At 30.3% G+C, this 20368-nt stretch overlaps 1 protein-coding gene across 4 annotated transcripts in view; it reads right to left on the bottom strand.

The window, feature by feature from the left end:
- Positions 1-3882: 3882 nt before the first annotated feature.
- da (daughterless) overlaps positions 3883-20368 on the bottom strand; it is a gene marked incomplete at its 5' end in the record, with an annotated part of 120042 nt that continues 103556 nt past the window's right edge. For 2 of the 4 annotated variants that reach the window (XM_014416704.2, XM_014416706.2), the window contains 4 exon segments: positions 3884-6759; positions 11466-11628; positions 14878-15023; positions 20173-20262. In XM_014416704.2, coding sequence (XP_014272190.1) covers positions 11471-11628; positions 14878-15023; positions 20173-20262 — 394 coding nt within the window. 4 annotated transcript variants of the gene reach the window in all.

The raw sequence follows: 20368 nt of genomic DNA, 5'->3' as shown, positions 1-20368 counted from the left end.
AGAAGTAATTATTTAATTTTTTTTTCGAAATTATTTAAAGTGAAATAGCATTATAGAAATAGAAATTATAGAAATAGAATATAAAGCACGAAATATGGGCGTTGATGACCTCAGGTTTTTACGCCCTAAAGCCCCAGACAACAACAACAACAACTACATTCCTGTTTTAAAATTAAACCAAATTTCAGATAAATACAAAACCCCACTAAACAGGGTCTATTAAATACAAACCTATATTTCAAATAGGGGCTTTGGAAAAAAAAATCTATTTAAATTTAAACAAAGAAATTTTATATAATTGATAAAACTAAATACCAGATACGAAAATAAGCATTAGTACACTGTCCGTCAAGGCCCACCTCACAGTTAAAGAGCAATACATTTTCTCCAAATGTATAATAAAGAGTAGAAATAGCTAACTGTCTCTTCTCGAATCCTGTTGAAGAAAATACAGCTATGGTAGTTCTTAAAATATTTAAGACTTTTTATGTAAAATTTCAATACAAAATGTCTGGTATGGTACGCACTTACAACTTCCATTTACTTATTTACATCCCCAAGTTTTGTGTAGGTCAATGTTGAATTTATTACTATTTTGATTTTCGAAAACAGAAAACTCTAGTGTGGTGTGCACATAGCACTATTTTCACTTACCATTCCTCACTCACTCTTTGGCGTTCTTCCTCATACTTCGCGATATCCAGCGAGACTCCTCCAAAACCTCTCAAATCATCCACCCACCGTCGCCTAGGTCTGCCCCTTTCCCTTTTTTCTCCTGGTGCACCATTTGGCTTTCTACAGAGTTCCATCCATTCCACATGTCCCAACCATCTTAGCCTGATCTTCATAGAACCGAGGATATCAGGCTCTCCATATAATTATTTTAGTTCGTCATTGCTTCTGATTCTCCAACTGTGCTCCTCTGTTAACAGCTCCAAAGGTCTTTCTCAGGACTCTTCTCTCCCAAACCAGTAGAGCTCTTCTGTTTTCCTTGGTTAGAGTCCACATCTCACTGCCATATATTACTAGTGGCCTAATTATCTTACCGTTCCAGGGTGGTAAAATTTCAAACAAAAAAATTTTTTATTAAAGTTATATCTTCTACTGGAAGTGTTTCATTTCTAATTAGATCTTGTGAATGTAAGGCACTCTTCATTGTTTTAATTATTTCATTGAAAACAGGAATCCTGTCCAATTCCTGAAACACCATGGAGGTATTTCAGATCTTATTTATAATATGTTGGTATTTTTAATTATTAATATTTATATCATTGAGAGTACGTTATTGTATATTATAAGACTAATAAGGAGAACACAAAATGTAATTTTAAAATATGTTTTAATCAGATACCTGATAGTGGGGTAACAGCCATTGTTTTTAATAAACTAAAATGAAATAATTAGAATAAAAATTATTACCTCTTATTCACAAGATCTGATAAAAAAAAACTTGTATTGTTCTGTAACAAAGATAATTTATACTTATAGATTTCTAGAAATGCAAAAAAGCAAATATCAACTTTATTCCTTCAAAGAATAGTACAGTTTAACAAAAGATAACGAAGATGTAGCAATTGGGGAAGATTGGATGGTCTTGGGTTTTTCCTGTTCAAAACTGATAATCCTATTTTTCTTCTAACCTATATAATATTATAGTTCATATTTCATTGTTATCAATCTACTTCCGTGGTTATTAATCAACTATTTCATTTTCAATTCATTGTTATGTATATTTCCAAATTAGTTGGTTTATTATTTGTTTTAATTTTTAGGTTCCTCTGAATGATGGTTGTTACCTCTTTGTTTTTTAGCTCTGATGAAGACCTGAAATTCAGTTCGATACGTCGGCACAAATAAATAATGTTTTATTTATAGTCTTAACTCTTTCTTGAGACTGGTTAACATTGATTAAATAAATAAAATTTTATCCATTTGAGTCTCAAAACCTTTTTTTATTCATTTTTAAGTTCGACGTTTCGGCCAATACGGCCATCCTCAAGGACAATTTTAGAACCAAAACTGCTTCATGCAGGCTATTTTGTCCAGGTCAATTTTATCAGTCTTCAAATTACCCTAATTAGTCAATTTTTCACATTAAATTAAAAATATTTATTTACAGTCGAGTTTTTTTTTAATAATTTATTTATAACTGTATACATATATACACATCAAGTAAATTTGCTGTAAATGATACTATGACATGATCCAAACATGTGGAGAATCTACCCATTGATAGAACTCCAAAAACACTTCTAAAGAAGATCTCAAGGCCATCTTCTTTTCAGATGCCTAGGAGGATTATTAGGTAGTGAAGGAGAAGCCAGGTTAGAAACGAGTTGGTTTGGGTTGTTGGGAAGTTTATTATGGAAGGATTGGTATCTGGTTCTGGCCAAATCGGCAACATAAGGGACATTGAGGTCCTGATGGATGATTTGATTTGTGACAAAGTAAGGAGCATTAAGGATCGGATTCGAGAGGAATTAGATGGTTTAGTGGAGCCCCATAGCTCAATTCTGTATGTCCAGATATGCCTTATAATAGTCATGTAGATCAGTCTTTTGTAATGGATTGGAAGTTTGGATCGGTTGTCTAGTAAATGTTGCAATAGTCAGAATCGATGAGCAGTTTCCTGTCTTGTATGAGGATTCCATGTCAGTTGTTAGTCCAGATTTAGACAGTCAAGAGTAAAATTTATCACATTTGTAACCTTCCCTTTACCCAGGAAGGTTACAAATATTGTGATAAATTTTTATTACTTATAAATGGAATAAAAATGTTTTTAGACTAAAATGAATAAATTTTTTAAAATAGTAAACGAGATTAAAATAAATCAACAAAATCAAAAGTACTTTATAGGAAGACTTTTTGGAAATTCAACATTTAAGTTAAACTGTTAAACTATTTCGATGTGGATAAGATCTATCTGGTATTAAAAATCACTTAATTACTCATTGATTCATAGTTAAACCTTCCTAATACCAGGTCCTTAATGATTCCACAAGCTCTTTTTCTAGTGAAAACTTATGAGTTCTTGACGCATTTTTTCCTCTTGAACTACATAAGTATATTTCCAGGAATACTACATTATAAGGTTCCCTTATCTAAATAAAAACAAAGTTGGGTTGAACCCCCATGGTATTCACTGTATATGAGTTTTCCGCAGAACTACTTATATTTACCGTGACTACATTGACCAAACTTTTTTAAATAATACATACCTAATATATGAATCATACTAACCAGAGGCTTGTAGAAACGGACAAATGCAAATTGAAGATAAAAGGGAAAAACTGGATTCTTGTGTATGAAAAAGGAATGTATGCCTGGCATAGGGCTTCTATGCAGTGGGGCCATTAAAAGGTACCGAGGACCTGTTACTATGATATGGTGTTCAGATTATCTTTTTCAGAGGCTTATATTTGGAGCAACTATGTCAGGAACGTAGTTTTCCTACATTTCTGCTTATTTCAAATATGACGTGTATATTAGACTAAAGAGAGTGAAAATGGATGAACTAGCTCCGACTCGAAAAGTGACAGACACATTCACAGTAGTGGAAACAAGAGTCCTTTCGAAAATTGCGTTTGTAAGCAAACGCTGACTAAGTAAAATATTAGTTGAACCAGTAATAACGAGATTGAATGATCTATCATTTCAATTTTTTTTTTAGACAGAGAATTTAGAAATGATGGGCAAATAATCGTCTAAAAAACCAATGAGGATAAGAATTGTGCTGGCGAGAAGACTGACGTGAAAGACTCAGAAACAAGAATGGAATGATAAATCACTATTTTTTCTGTATGAGTATTTTAAAAATCAGTTCCTTACATCCATTGGTTCGCACTAGCAAGATAAAATGTTAATATTAATAAAATAAAAAAGAAATACAAAAAGAACCATTGCAGTATTATGAATTTTAATCAAAATCATTAGTCGTTTTGGAGAAAATCGGGATCACATAAAGTTGCTGTCATCCCAGGTATATACCCATCTTATAGGTTATTTGCACACATAGGACCTTAAAACATGCATTTCTGTCATAAACTCGAACCCAAAATTTTGCATGATCACAATATTTTCTCTTCCTACTATATATTCCGTAGATAGGTAATTGAAAGTAAAAAAATAACAGTGATATTACACTTCAATAAATAAAAAATAAAACTTATATGCAAATAAACTATTCCTGTTCTTTTAAGATAGAATTACATTTAATTTTTGAATAACATAAAAAAAAAGAAAAAAGAATAATAATAATAAATACATCATGATTTGTAATGGTTTGTGCAACAAAAAATTTTTTAAAGATTTAATATCTAAATTTCTTTTTTTTTTACCAACACACATTTCATAATACATAAATGAAAAATACAATAATATTATCCTTTATAGAATAACTTTATACAACATGTAAAGTAAAAAAACTTTACATAAAACTTTCTTCTAAAATTATGTTTCATTTTTTGGAAATACAGTTTTTATTTTTTTAATTTAATTTTAAAATCAATAAAACTAAAACAAAAAGCTAAAGACAAACAAATGGGTATATATTGTACATCATATATATATTTATATATGCATATGTATATGCAGCCAGTTGAGCTGCAGAATGCAGTCATATGCAACTATCAATTTCCACTTTCACATTTATTCAAGTTCATCCTATATTTACAGTTTTGAATCACAAACTTTGATTTTCATTTTGGTAAATATACATTTTAATTTTTTTTTTCTTTTATATATAACCATATTTTGGGAATTTTTTAAATTATTTTTTTTATTGAAGAAATTTGTATCAGTTATATTATATTTATACATGTATATACTTATAAAAATACATATTAAGTAGTTTTCGCTCTCAATGGATAAAGATGAATAAAAGGATATATATACACAAAAATTTATCTATCTTTTAACTAAGGGCATTTATAATTAAAATATAATATTAAATTAATACAAAAAAAGAAATAGAATTAATTAAGTAAGCTATAATTATTAATAATAAAATTTTATGGCAAGATTGAATAATACTAATCAAAAACTTATATTATAAACATTTTGAAAAAAAAATAAAATAAACAAACAGCAAATATTTTAAAAACAAAACTAATATTGCCTAAATGAATTAATTACACATAATTAAATATTAAATACAATTTTCTCATGTTTTGGCATCTGGTGAATCTTGGTATCACTTAAAGCTTATTTTATGTACAAAAGGCAATTCAACGTCATCAATCAACTTCATCACATTATTAAGTTTGATTTATTTCATTTTTATCATTATATGATAATTACAGTAATTAAAAAAAACAAAACAAAAAAAAAAAACAATCTACTGTCTTAAAAGGTCTAATTCACTTCTAAAAGCTCTAAAGCGATTTTATATAAATTATAAATAACTAAAATTTTCATTTAATTCTAAAATTATATCTGCCTATGATTAGTTAACGAATAAAACTGGATCTGTATCCATTTTGCGCATCTTCAAATCATAACAAAGAAGAATAGGAGCGGGAGAGTAGAATCGGAAAAGATAAAATTCAAACGAGGAAAATAAATAAATTAATGGGCAAAATGGATTCAGATCAGTGATATTCAGTACAAGAAAAAAAAAAAAATTAATTTAACAAATCTATTAGCTATAAAATTTCACAAAAATATTTACAGTCTATTGGTAATACTTATAATCGGGCAGCTAAGAGCGAAACACTTAATTTTTTGATTTGTTTTATCGCATAGGTGGGGAGGGGGAAGGGGGGCGGAAGTCAGATATATCTGGAAGCCCAGTCTCTCTCCTGCCTTTAATTAAATCAAATACATAATACATAACATACATCTTTCATTGCCGATGATCAGATATCAGAAAGGAAGACGAGGGAATGTACAATTGTATGAAGCAGTCTACCACTCGAGTCGACAATGACTCCGGATCGTAAAAATTATAAATCTCTCTTTTGTCTAATCAAAGGCAATAATATCATAAGAGCTATTATCTGACCACTTAATAATGTTTATTTATATTTATATTTATATATATGTATATGTATACTATTCAATTTTATACATCATCATCATATCCATAAAACATAATACTTTTAATAATAAAATAGCTTAAATGTATTTACAAATATTTTAAGGAGGGTAGAGAGCTATAGAAAATAAAAAGCCTGCCCCCCTATAAATGTAATAAACACTAAAAAAGTGCACGGTATGCGCACGATAATCATCACATATACCAGTGTATGCGTTCTGGCCTCCCCCGTCCGTCTTGCTATCAATAAATATATTTTACAATTATACACACACATACACTCACACACGCGCGCACATATATACATTATGTCATGACATCTCGTTATTTAAGGCACCAAAATTGTCAAAATAGAGAGAGAGAGATAAATGATGCGATTCTCAGTCTTTTATAAATTTCATAAATACTAGTATAAAATTTATAAAAAAAAATTAGATCTCGCTTAAAATATATAAAGTAACATGTCTGAAAGGAGTTGAAACTCGGGCGGAGGAGGCTACACCGACATACTCCAAAGGTAAAAAGCCGACACTTTAAAGCAGTGGGGACCATATAGTAAGCTTCCAAAGATAACAGGTTTTACATATATTTTTATATATATGTATATATATCTTTCTGATATATTAATGTATATAAAACGTACATCACAATGTTTCATATGTTAAATGTTATGTTATGTACAATTAAGGCTTCATAAAATAGGCAGCCTCTTCTCTATTATTCACCTGAAAATTAAACAATAAAAATTATAAAATGCTCTGTAATAAAAAAAATTAAAATTCATTAATATTAACTAACTACAGTCCAATTATCTTGTGAAAAATGACAGTCCAAAAGAACCCTGTAACTTGTTTTAACATCCATTGAGCGGTAAGGCAGCTAAAAAAGAACGACCAAAAGAAATTGTTATTAATATTATTGCTCTCTAAACTTAAGGTAATTATGTACTTTAACTGCTACAAAAAAGGCTGGAACAATTGGGAAATTTTTTCCTGTAGGGGGAATTCAAGAGGCGAATGGACCTAAGAACATAATAGGGGTATTCATGATCTTTAGTTTCACATGTTAAATGGAGAAATATTTTCTTCTTTTACCATGTTAAAACGATATAACATATAACATGGTTGAGAGTCTGTTAAATGGAGAATGACGTCATGCAACAGCTCGTCATTATTTTGTTTGTTGTCTCAGTAACAAGCAATGTATTATTATACATATTACTTGCTCGTAGTTTGTGTTGAATTGTTTTAAACGTTTTTAAAACTAATAAAGCAATGGATGACAATAATAATAATAATAGTGTAATGACAGTTGTCAATTAGCTCATCTTGATTCTCTTCTTCAAAAGTTAGAAAATCAACAAGGCACTGAGGCGCCATACTTTCACACAACTTCCAATTTTCACTCAATTTAGGCATGTTATAATAAACTACTTTAATCAATAGTTAGAATTAAACAATAATATGAAGTTTTAGAAGGAAAGGTTATAAAACAAGTTGCTCAGAAAATCTGCTGGGAGCTCTTATGGATTTAACATTTAACATGAGTTTAAATATGGCTGCTCACAATCCTATACTTACAACAAAACATCATGAATACCCTGCTAAAGGAGCAAGATAAAGTTCTCCTCAGAATTATACCGATGAGAAAATTAAGACCTTGTTAGAAATAGAAAAATAGCAGAATTAGATGTATTTTTAATATAGAGATTAGATGTAATTTGTCAATTAAGAAATTTTATGTTCCCCTCCTCAAATAATGGTAACGACGTCCCTTATTTGTACACACAATGTAGTAGTGTGTATTAGTAGTAGTAGTAGTAGTAGTTAATGTAGTAGTAATGTGTATAAACTGGTTGGTACTAGTTAGTACTGGTATTTGGTGGGGGGAACAAGTCTGGTAAGTGGGCCTAGTGGTCCTTTTTGCCAACCCCTGACAACTACCTGAGTTGCCGCCGTGTACTAACCAAGGTGAAAAAAAAACAAGAATCCCTGAGTAATATTTGTCGTAAACATGAATGATATATAAAATATCGATTTTATAAGTTAGAAGAAGTAAACATGGTGGGGACTGCTACTGAAAAATGTTAAATAAAGAAATAATTGTTCCCGCCTTTTTTGGAGAAGCGATAGTGAACAATTACCGAACTTAAATATAATCTATACTTTGCTGTGTTAAAATAAAAAATAAATTAATATGTCCTAGTAGACAATAAAACTTGAAATTGTTTTAAATTTTAAAGAATAATTTAAAAATGCTGATGACTAAAATGGATTATCAAATGGACGGTTGACTGTCATTTTTCTATTATGATTATTTAATATTCAAGATCATAACATCCGAGTGATTTTAAATAATAAATAATCATAAAATGGATCATTGGGTTGTTGAATGTCGCAAAAACACATACAAAATATAGTTTCAAAACAGTTTATAAACTGCAAATAACAAATTATCATTAATTTATTAGTTGGTTTAAGATGAAGGAAGATGTGTGGACTAAGTTAAGATGGGCTGTTAATACTTTACCACAATTTATTGATAATTTAACAACATTTTCGTCTGAAAAGACAGCCATCCTTAAGTATGAAATCTGCAAGGACTCTTAATTATTCTAATAAGACACATAATTTTTATTCATCTTTATTTCCTTATTATACCATTGCCAGCGGAGATACCCCTCTCAGTACTAATTTAACCGCTTTATTTGGGTTAAAATCCTCAAGTTTGGTTTATTTTTAATTTGATTTTTTTTATCTATTCTTCATTTTCCAATTGGGTTTTGATTTTTTAATTACAATTTATTTAAAACTCTTTGCATAAATCAGGCACATTTAAGAGATTTGTAATGGTATATATGTAAATTGTTATTATGAGGGATTTATATACATAAACAATACCAAGTGCAGTACGATTAAGGACTGAATACAGGCTGAGAGAGTTGGCCTTATGTGACTTTTATGAGGCATGGGAACTGTAATGGTTTCTGGTGCATTCATCCACCGGCTCAATGCTTCTTCGGGCTCCTCGACTTGGGGGGAACCTCACCCACCAAATTTCCACCAGTTGGATGATGGCGGCAATCTTGAAAGCTATTCAGAGACATCTATTTTTTATTCGATGTGCACATATTGAAAATGAAAAGCCTCTATTCTTCCTACTACTATGAGTGACTTTCTTTTGTTATTTTATCAAATCCTGAGGCGTTTTTTTTTGGATTTTTTTCATTAAATATTAGAGAGCTAATTATTTCTCAAATAAAGACAAGATATTTTAGTTTGTAAATATATATTTTATTTAAATATTATTAAATAAGTGCATTATTAGGAAAGTATTTTTTTTTTCTGTATTATTACAGTTTTTTGGGAGGTTTTCATTTTCAGATCCTCAGTATATTTTTTAACCCGAACCAGTGATTATTTTTTACTCCGGAGAAGAGGTTTATGTAGTTTTATTCATAAAAAGCTCCTCGCCCCAATAATTTGCCTCTTCTACTTCCGATACTGTAAGTATGTCATTCTCGGACATCTTCGTGGTTTCTTCCTAGTGAGTCAAGCCTATATATAGGAACCATGTACTCGTTTCTGAGGCATAAAATGCCCAAATCACTTGAGCTGTCACCTTACCAGAGTGGTTTCGAGTTCAGAAACTTCCAGCTACTCTCATTTGTAATGCAATCAATCACTCCTAGTTTTCCTAGCAGAACTTCATGTTAGCTGCTGCTATGCGACTGGTACGTTTATCCAACGTAGTCTTGACATGCATCTTGGTCTTCTTATCTGCTCCGCAGTAACCGATGACACTGCAGTAGAGCATCGATTATCCAAATGTCAATTATCTGAATTGGCTTCGCAGAAAAGATATAAGGAGGAGTCCTGATTGCTATTTCAAGAAACTAAGTTTGAAGATTATTTTTGTTGCTACATTCATAAATATTTTTATTGACATTTATTTTTAAATCTATTTTCTTGTTTTCTACACAATAAACTAAAATTTTTTTTATTATATAAATGTAGTGATTGTTAGGCATTTCCATATATTTTTTTAAAATGATTTTCAATTACCTAAACCAAACCTGACAACATTTTTTCGAATAATCGATGCTGCATTAATAATCTGGTAATAGACCTGATTTGAAAAAATCCACTGAAATTTATAAATTTTTTTTAACATGGTTGAAGTCACTTAAACCACATTTAATAAATGTCCTAATTATAGTTTCTGTTAAATCATTGATATATGTTGCATGCGGCATAAATGAATGAAGTATGTTTACTTTTATTCATATTTGTCATCGTCTCTATCACTGTGCGTTGTTTATTGTTTTATCAAGTTTGATCATTAATAAACTGTGGTCAAGTATTAACAATCTGTCTTAATTTAATTCACACATCGTAATTTTTTTTTTTCAGCTGAAGAAATGGGCCAATTGTTGTGAAAGATGTGAGGAGACGGCTGTATTCTATGGTTCCAGGCTGCACATTCTACCAAAATAAATAAAAACCTTTAACTTTTACAACAATTAAAGTATGATCATGAAAATTAAGAGATTTAAATGGAAAAAAAAAAATAATATAATGTAAAGGCAAATATTTTCAACAAATGAGATTGACTAAATAAAATAATCGGGAAATAGGGAGATACCAGGGAAAATAATAATTTGATAAACATTTTTATTTTTAATATAAATTTTTGAAAATATGTATCAGTGATGAATTGTCGAGTATATTAAGCAGAATTCTGCAAATGATGACGTATTCTTTTAAGTGAAGATTTTATTTAAAAACAATTTTTATTAAAAAAAATTTTATTCACATCATAAAAGTGAAATTTGCGAGTGTACAAGGACTATTTTGTTTTAGAAGAGTGATACGACAGTAGAACTGACAAAGCTGGAACAAGCAAGCTTCAGGATACTTCAGCTTGTTCTAATCGATGTATCGTACTGACCAGTTTGAACAGTAAAAGTGATCACTTGAACGAAATCATGAAACTTTCAATTATATCAATCATCTTAGATAATTCAATCAAAAGACACTTTATGAATAAGGCAGATTCAACAGGCAAGAAAATTGGAAATAGTTTTTAAAATAGTGATCTTGAACATTGAGGATGCATATTTATTTACCAAAGCATGCCATATAGAAGTCTGACATCTCATAAAAAAATAAATTAATCATAATTAGAACAATTAAATAAACAATGATTTTATTCATGAAGATCATGATTTAAAAATTATTTAGACAAATGTTATGTTAAATAAATTTTTAATTAATTCATCAAGTCCTCAAATGAAAATCACATAAAAAAAGAAACCAGTAAGATTTGGCGCCCAAACCAGGACTACAATCTATTAACAACTAAACTAAATATTAAAATTTCAAAAGTATATATTATGTTTAAGAATAGTTTGGTAAATATATAAACTAACAGAGGCTACTGAGGAGGTATGTGGGGCGGAGGGGGTTGTGTCGCTTGCGTGAAACCAGGAGCGGCGAGGTGTGGTGTCATCAAATGACTAAGTTTAGGGCCTTCTTCTGACTTTTCTTCTTCCCGACGCTTCAAGCATGCCGCCTTCGGATTTAGGTTTCGTTCTGAAAATATACAAAACAAAATAATTACATACAAAAAATTAAAAATGTAAATAAAGTAAAACAAATTTAGTTTTCATATATATATATATTTTTTTTAAATAAGATTAAATTGGTAAAGAATCCAGATAAATATCTCATTAAGGTATAGTAAAGTTACTATAATGAATTTAATACCCGGGAATAAGTATGAATAATTAATCCGCAACCCCTACAGGGTCACCACGGCAACTATCAAGGTTAGTATAGCCCCTATCAGTTAAAGTAAAAATTTAGGATATTTATCCAGCCATGTTTTAACTTTTAACCATAGCCTAAGAAATATGATAAAATAAATTGTATATTAAACAATAGGGCTATTCATGATCTTTAGTTTAACATGTTAAAGCGTGTTAGATGGAAAAAGTTATGTTAAATGGAGAAATATTTCCTTATTTTACCATGTTAAAACGATATAAAATATAACATGATAGAAAGCGTGTTATTAGGTCTTTTAAATGAAGAATGACGTCATGCAACAGACTAGTTGAGCTCTACATCATCGTGTTAGGTTACTTGCTCGTAGTTTGTGTTTAGATAGTCTTAGTATTGTTTTGGACTTTTTTAAACAAGAATATTAGTAGCCAAGTCTTCACATTTTTACTTTTCACTAACTTCAGGCATGCTGTAATAAATTACTGTAATCAAAACTTAAAAGTAAACAATAACATGAAGTTTTGGAAGGAAAGGTTACTAAACAAGTTGCTCAGAAAATACTCAAAGAGCTCTCATGCATTTACCATTTAAAATGACTTTAAATAGGGCTGCTCACAATCTTATACTTATAGCACTTAACATGATAAAACATTTTACATTTTACACAATATCATGAATACCCCTAATAAATAAACTAACTTATGTCTTTGTTTCTACATAGGTGCAATACATGTACATCAATTTCTTATTATATATTAATCAAAAAGACTAAGAAAAAATCTCACGAACCCCAAGAAGCCCCTAACTCTTTATAATCTAAAAATATATAATAACAAAAAAATCTCAGTTCTATTCTATATCTGTAGATGGTTTATACTTATGTTTTGGCTTATTCTATAGGCCATTTTCAAATTTTTTCATCTTTACCCAAGTCAACATATTAAAATTCTTCTTATTTACTGAGGTTATTTTTCTTGAAGATGTTATAAATCGCACTTTCCATCTTCATAAGAAAACACTTTGTAAATGTCACTTAATTATTTTTTTAAAACATATTTCACTATAATTAACATAGTTCACAACCTAGACATTTTGACATAGTGCTTTTAATGAAGACGAAAAATAAGATATAAAAGCCCTATGAAAAATAATCTCAGCAAATTGACAGCTGGGAATGAGCTGAATTTTAAATAAATTATCACAAATACTTCTAGTCGTATGTTTGGGAAGTAGATTTTAATATTTTTGACTGGGGTAAAGATGAAAATGAGCACTAGAGTAGGCTGATAAATTACAAAAATGTGAAATATACATAGATATACAATAAAACTGTAATAAGTTTTTGCTTTTATTATATAATTTAATAATAAATAATAACCGGGAAGCGCAGAAAATTGTTTTCTGTTACACTGTAGCCATGAGGCAACCCTGTGGGTTCTGGAGCTCTCCTAGGGTCCACACCAAGCCTCATATATTGGGTAAAAATCTGGTGTTCAAGCGTGATTCTGACCAAATCACCTCCTTGTACAACAGTTGGTTTAGTAACAGTACTTCCTTACAAAGTACCCTTCATGGGTTGTAGCGGAACAGATTTTAGTTTTTTTTAATATAATTTTTTATTAAAATAAGGTAGACCTTAAAGTCATCAATAAAAGTTTTTTTTCCTAAGTTCTTGAAATTTATATTTAATAATAAAAAATTAATCCCTCCAAAAAAAAAAAAAAAAACTAAACCAAAATAAAGTTGTTTTATCATATAACTTCACTTCAATATTCATATAAATTGGGTAATATATTTATTTCTTAATCTCTAAACGTATATATAATTATTATCATACGAGTTATAAAAGCATTTATTTAAAAGATTTGAGAAATTAATTGTTTATTTTTTTTTTTTAATAGATTGACTTGAAACAACGGTCGGTGGCTCTATTAATCAATACTGGAAGATTATTGATTGACCGTGTGTAAAGATGAAAGGAATATAGTCCGGGTGTGGTCAAAAAAACTCAAATAGTAGAATTATACTATTTTATTGAGCCAACGTTTCGCCCCACGATGCAGGGCTTCGTCAGGGCTAAAAAAGATACAAACACATAGTTACAAAAGGAAAACAAAAACATAAGTGTAAAATAACAGGGGTATAAAATGTAAAAAAGTAAGATACAATAAGAAAAATTAAAGGAAGTAAATAGTAAATGTAAAGGGTAATAGTAACAGATAGATAAGAAAAGAAATATTAAAGAAAATACAAATAAAGAGATTACCTTCTTTTTACATCTCTTTATTTATATTTTCTTTAATATTTCTTTTCTTATCTATCTATTACTATTACCCTTTACATTTACTATTTACTACCTTTAATTTTTCTTATTGTATTTTACTTTTTTACATTTTATACCCTTGTTATTTTACACTTATGTTTTTGTTTTCCTTTTGTAACTATGTGTTTGTATCTTTTTTAGCCCTGACGAAGCCCTGCAACGTGGGGCGAAACGTTGGCTCAATAAAATAGCATAATTCTACTATTTGAGTTTTTTTGACCGCACCCGGACCATATTCCTTTCATTAATCAATACTCTTTCTCAATATTTTATACATTTTCTGATGGTTCTTCAAACCTCAGCTGCCAATCTATCCTAATTTGATTTCCCGATAACTGAACATTAAACAAATGTTGTGGTTTGGACTTGTTCCACAGACCTCAGCGGTGACCAAACAATCCTACTTTCGATGCCCATAAAAGGCAACAAAGGTACAACGGCGTGACTATATTGATAGGTCTCAGCATGCCCCAATTTCCTAGTTCTCTGTCACCAATGTATACAGTGAAATATCCGCTCCCATTATTGCACATGTTCAGTCGATAGCACCAGTAGCCTTCGTCTCATTTATTTCATTTCTTTTGTACAGTTAGTGAAGTAATTTTATTTTTGATTCTACATTATCCACCATCTATTATCAGTAGTATATACATATTAAGATATTACAATACTTTTTTACACCAAAATTTGTAAACTAAATGCTAAATAAACAAAAAATTCTACATAGCTTTTACCTCTAACTTGCTGTTCTAAAGACATTATAACTTCGACTGCCATATTCAGAATTCCTAGCTTGGTCTGCGGCTTGTCGGTCTTCAAATGGGCCATGCACATTCGCCCGAGTTCCTTCAGAGCTTCATTAATATCCCGTATCCTAATTCTGTTGAAGAAAATATAACATTCCATTGTCATAAATTTAACTCACAATGCCATAATAGAACAATTATACTTTCTAGAATAGATGATTATCTAAGAATCAATTCGAATGAAATTTTTTTTTTTTTCTTGACTTATTAGTATGTGAGTACGGGAAGATATTGGATGCAAAAAGTTGACCTGATATCATGTAAAATATTATACAGAGCTTTCTAATATTATGGCTTAAAAGAATTGACTATAACAACATATTAAGAGAAGATTTTTTGCAGACAATTATCATTTACCTAGACAAAGGTTTAATTTTCTGTATGTACACTAAAATTAATTTTATTATCATTACGATCATAGATACAGATTTATATCAGGAAATTGCAGGTTCCTGATTCGGCACTACTATCTTTTTATTTTTGTTTCTCCTTACTCAACTTACCTGACATCTTTCTTATATACTTAATAGTTCAGATATGATGTGCTTGTTCGCCTAAGAGACATTAAAATTTTTTTAAATTACTGCATGTAATTGTTATTTTAATAATTATTTTTAAAATTATTAAGATTATGAAACATTTTAGAAGCTTTTTGCTACTTATCCCTTCGTTTTATCTTAGTTCTTACCCCAAATTAATGATGATTTACTTTTTTAACACTCGGAGAATCAAATAAGTTCCATTATTAATATATTATCACACAAAAATTGTATTACTAGATTAAATTACTTTAACTTAAAATATAAAAAGCAAGTTGGAAGCAACTGATATTCACAGAAGCCGCAAGGTTAGGTATTTGGGTCAGGGAACACACTAACATTTTTCAAAAACAAATGATCTGAAATGTCAGAGATTAACTATTTACTTATTAATAAAATGTTCTAACTTATTTTAAACCTCAATTAATAATTAAAGAGGCAATTATTTTTTATCTATATCCATATACTAATAAAAATTTTTTGTCGATGAAACTTCTTTATAGAGTAGATTAGGTAGTTCTGATTGATACAGTCTCGATGGTGTACAACAAACCTAATTCTACAGCAACACATGTGTACCTTAAACTGTACACTACATCTACAGGTTATTTCAATTTTTTTTTAAATTATTATATTTTCTTTTTTTTTTTTTTTTGAAGAAGTTTATCGGGGGGTGCGGTCAGCAAAGAACAACATAAATAAACAAAACAATATTTATTTATTTTATGCCGACGTTTCGACCTGAGTTTCAGGTCTTCATCAGGGATAGTGGCGTGTAAAGGGGACGGGAAGCAACTATTGGGTTGCTTCCCAACAACTAACGGGTTGCTTCCCGTCCCCTTTACACGCCACTATCCCTGATGAAGACCTGAAACTCAGGTCGAAACGTCGGCATAAAATAAATAAATATTGTTTTGTTTATTTATGTTGTTCTTTGCTGACCGCACCCCCCGATAAACTTCTTCAAACATTAATCTACGGTCAACTATCTACATCTCATTATATTTTTTCATTAAGCACTAGAGAATTAATAAATCTTTCATTATTACAAAAAATAAGAATTAAAAAATGTAATACGTTAAATTATTTCAAAATTTTGAATTTTAAGGGATTGGGAAGTTAAGGACTTTTTATTTATGAAATAATCAGAACTTTGTAATTTTCTTTTGTTTTTATTAGATATGACCACGTTCCAGTTCAAGTTGGCCATAATCTGGGCAAACTGTGTTTAGCGTTGGGCAGTAATAGTTTACTGTCAGTTACTAAACAACAGTCTGCCCTATTGATGGCAAGCCCAAATGAGAATTTAAAAAAAAAAAAGCTCAAATCATACTAAAATTTTATAAAAGTCAATAAAGTGTCATAATAAATCCATATTTCATTTATTAACATTAGATAATCTTGCTCCGAAAACTGACATTTCATGCGAAAAAGCCAAAAATGTAAAACATATTAACACACACACACGTTCATACAGTAAAACAGGTAATCCACTAAGAAATGCATAATGTGGAATGCAGTTCGTATTAAATGTTATAACTTATTGCTGGCATACGATTCCAAAAACGACTAATAGTTCCAGAGCCTTTGTAGATAATTTTTATACAGATTGATATAAAACTAACATTTATATATCTATTCAGAGCACCAAGTCCATAAGGGACTCCACCTCAAAATGGCGAGTCCAAAACCAAAGCTGGTCGTTCAAATTGTAAGGTTAAGGAGAGGACTTACTCTGTATTCCATCGACTTCAAATTTTGAACGATCATATTTCAGAATTTTTTCTATAATCGATTTCTTATCATAACCTTACAATCTCAACGTCCATTTTTGGTTTAATGTCACTGTGACTGACCGAGAAGGGATACCTTAAAAAAAAAAAAAAAAAAAAAAAAGGCTGTGATGAAGTACACTTAATAATAGTGAACTGTGTCGTCAATAGAAATTATATTCAGAAAAGTAAAAGGGTTTACTTTAAAAAAGTTGCATGATGCGTACACTGTCAGGTTTTTATTAATTACAGCACCAAAAATTAGTTTAACATTAAATAATTGAAATAAAAACATAATCTCTAGTGTTTGATTGGAAAGAAACCCCTTTTTAGTATAAGAGTTTTGATGGAGAATAAATTACAGGTTGTGATTAATTATAAGCCAGAAATTTATTGGTTATTTTATCATAATAGAGTTGAGATTTAAAAATGCATAGTTTAACTATAGCTGATTATTATAGACTTGGTATATATAGGTATTATTGTGGACCAGAAAGTTTTCCGAACCATTTTAGCTTGATATAGGCTCCGGAACTATAAGATGAGATAGGTCAAGGGAAAAAAAAGGAAGGACAGTTGGAGCTGACCGAGAACCCCATCATGCAATGACACTACCTTTCGCGAGCGTTGTTCGCCTGCCGCCTCTCCTTCTCCCGCAGAGCTTTCATCTCCAAGTCCTCGCCTGTATCTTCATCGCTGCTGTTAGGACATAGCTCTCAGTCACAACTTACAATTCAAAGGTTGAGGGAGCACATGACCAACGAACAATGTCCAATACCCAACCCAAATTTATAACTTTGCTCATCTTGCTTTGAATATTAAAAGTTCATAATTGGCTAATGCTATACTAAAAATTAAAAAAATAAACTATTTTCGACAATATTTACAAACTATCCTTAAAATAAAATAATAATTACTTGAGTTAATGATACTTTCTCTATTTCTAGTTAAAAATAAAAATTGTCAACTGTATACAGAGTCTTTCGAAAAGAATGAACTAATTTTGAAAATTTATTCAATGGAACGAGTCATATACTATTACAAAGAGCTTGTTTTCAAGTCTTGAATATCAATCCTTTATGGTGCCCCCATCCTACCTAGTTCCAGAATCACTCTTCCTGCTTGCTGCAAACACTCATGTGACTTCTTCAAGTTAGCCACAGCTAGCATTTTTGAATGAAACTGTACCTCTGAGGTATATTGGTAGTCATAGTCCTTAAAATTTTGCTCTTCTCGCATTGCCTTTAAGGTCCCGAAATCTCTTTCACTTTGGAAATAGTTAAATGACAATCTTCTTGTTCTGCCACTTTCTACTGCACTGGATGACCTCAAAGAGTAGATAACCAGTGTGATCAACTTTGAAGATAGTGCGGAAAAGGGATTCTTAAGAGAGGGATTTTTCTAAGTAAAAGTTCTACTAGTATCAAATACAAATGAGTTAGTTGCAAGCAATTTTAAATTACTTTACCTTAATTGCCTGGTAAAGTCACAACACAATCCGAAAGATCAGAAATGGATATTTTTAAGACTCCTTGGCTTAAATAGGCCAACTGAACAGTTTTTGAGATAAGATTCCTATTCTTGCGGAATTACATCCCTACTTTTATTTGTCGCTCCAGTATCCTCCCCACCTTCAAATCCCGCCTATTCATTCACTTTACCCGAAATAATTGAAATTATTGTTCTGGTTTTCAAAAAATTTGTTTATTGATAAAATTTTATTTTTTACGTTACGCATTCATCAAAAATATTATTTTATCCTTTATTCTATCGTGAATAGACATTTTTAGTATTTATTTTAAATTTATAAATATGGAGTTAGAATAATTTGCTCATTTTGGTCCATTATTATTATTAGAAATTATTGTTGATTTAATATTATTCGATTAGATTGTAATTTTTTTATTTTTTTTTTAATATTCTAAAGCAATAAAATCTCAATTCTTATTTCCTTTAATATTATTATGAAGGGACTTGTCCGAAAATAAATGAAGGATATTATCATTATATATATATGTTGTTTATGTGGGAGATGGTGGCTCAGTGGTAAGGCACTATACTACTAACTACAAAGACTCGGGTTCAAATTTAGCTTCGGCAGATAATTATTTCTGTTTCACTATAGCCATGAGTCGTCCCTCTGGATTCAGGAGTCCTCGGATGTCCACCCGGCCGCATGAAGTGAAAACGGGGGAAGGGGGTTATCTAGAGGCAACCTAACCATGCTGGAGGTTAATTTTTCATTTCATGGAACTATCACAGAAATGAAATAGTCGAAACCCAAGCCTGATTTGAACTGGCACCGTTGGAGTTCTCAGATTGTAAAATGCTGTGCCACAACCACCTGAACCATGGACGGCCCATTGGGTAAAAATCTGTTAATCAAGCGTGATTCTGACCGAATCACCTCCTTGCACAGCCGTTGGTCAAGTAACAGTACTTAGTTACAAAGTACTACAACCCTGACTCTTCATGGATTGTAGCGGTACAGATTTAATTTTTTTGTGAATATAGTTTATAGTTATACAGTAGCACCTATATTATTTATGTAGTCCCTTATACTTTCCTAACTCGTCACATTCTGTATAAAAGTACGATTCAAATAGCCTTTTATACTTTCCAGATTGATCTCTTAGACCACCATGATCAATCTTCATTTTACTAATTCTTTATAAATTATCGTTGATCAACAAAATGTAGACTAAAACCAATGTTTGTAAAAAGACTTTATCTGTGGATATTGGCATGATTTATTATTTTTACTTTTTAAAAATATATCGTTGTATCCTAGATTTTTCATACATTAAGAGATCCCCACGACCATATCTATTGATGAATTTAGTTCATTCTTTTTCAAAGATCCTGTATATAAAAACTTTTGGAGATCCTCCATTATTATATCCATAACTCACCTTTCTCTGATGTTGTTCGCCTGCCTCCGCTCCTTTTCCCGATGAGCCTTCACGTTAGCATCTTCCTCTTCATCTTCTATGCTCGAACAGCTGTAGTCAAGGAAACATCCAAAAATTCACAATCCGCTAATATTATACTAGTAGATGATTTTATCTACACCATTTCATATTATTTAAACTACTAACTTTTGATTAT

Source organism: Halyomorpha halys, unplaced genomic scaffold (genome assembly GCF_000696795.3).
Source record: "Halyomorpha halys isolate HHAL.00 unplaced genomic scaffold, Hhal_1.1 Scaffold132.1, whole genome shotgun sequence".
Taxonomy (NCBI): domain Eukaryota; kingdom Metazoa; phylum Arthropoda; class Insecta; order Hemiptera; family Pentatomidae; genus Halyomorpha; species Halyomorpha halys.
The sequence above is the reverse complement of the archived record's forward strand: the minus strand, read 5'-3'. Positions and strand labels throughout refer to the sequence as shown.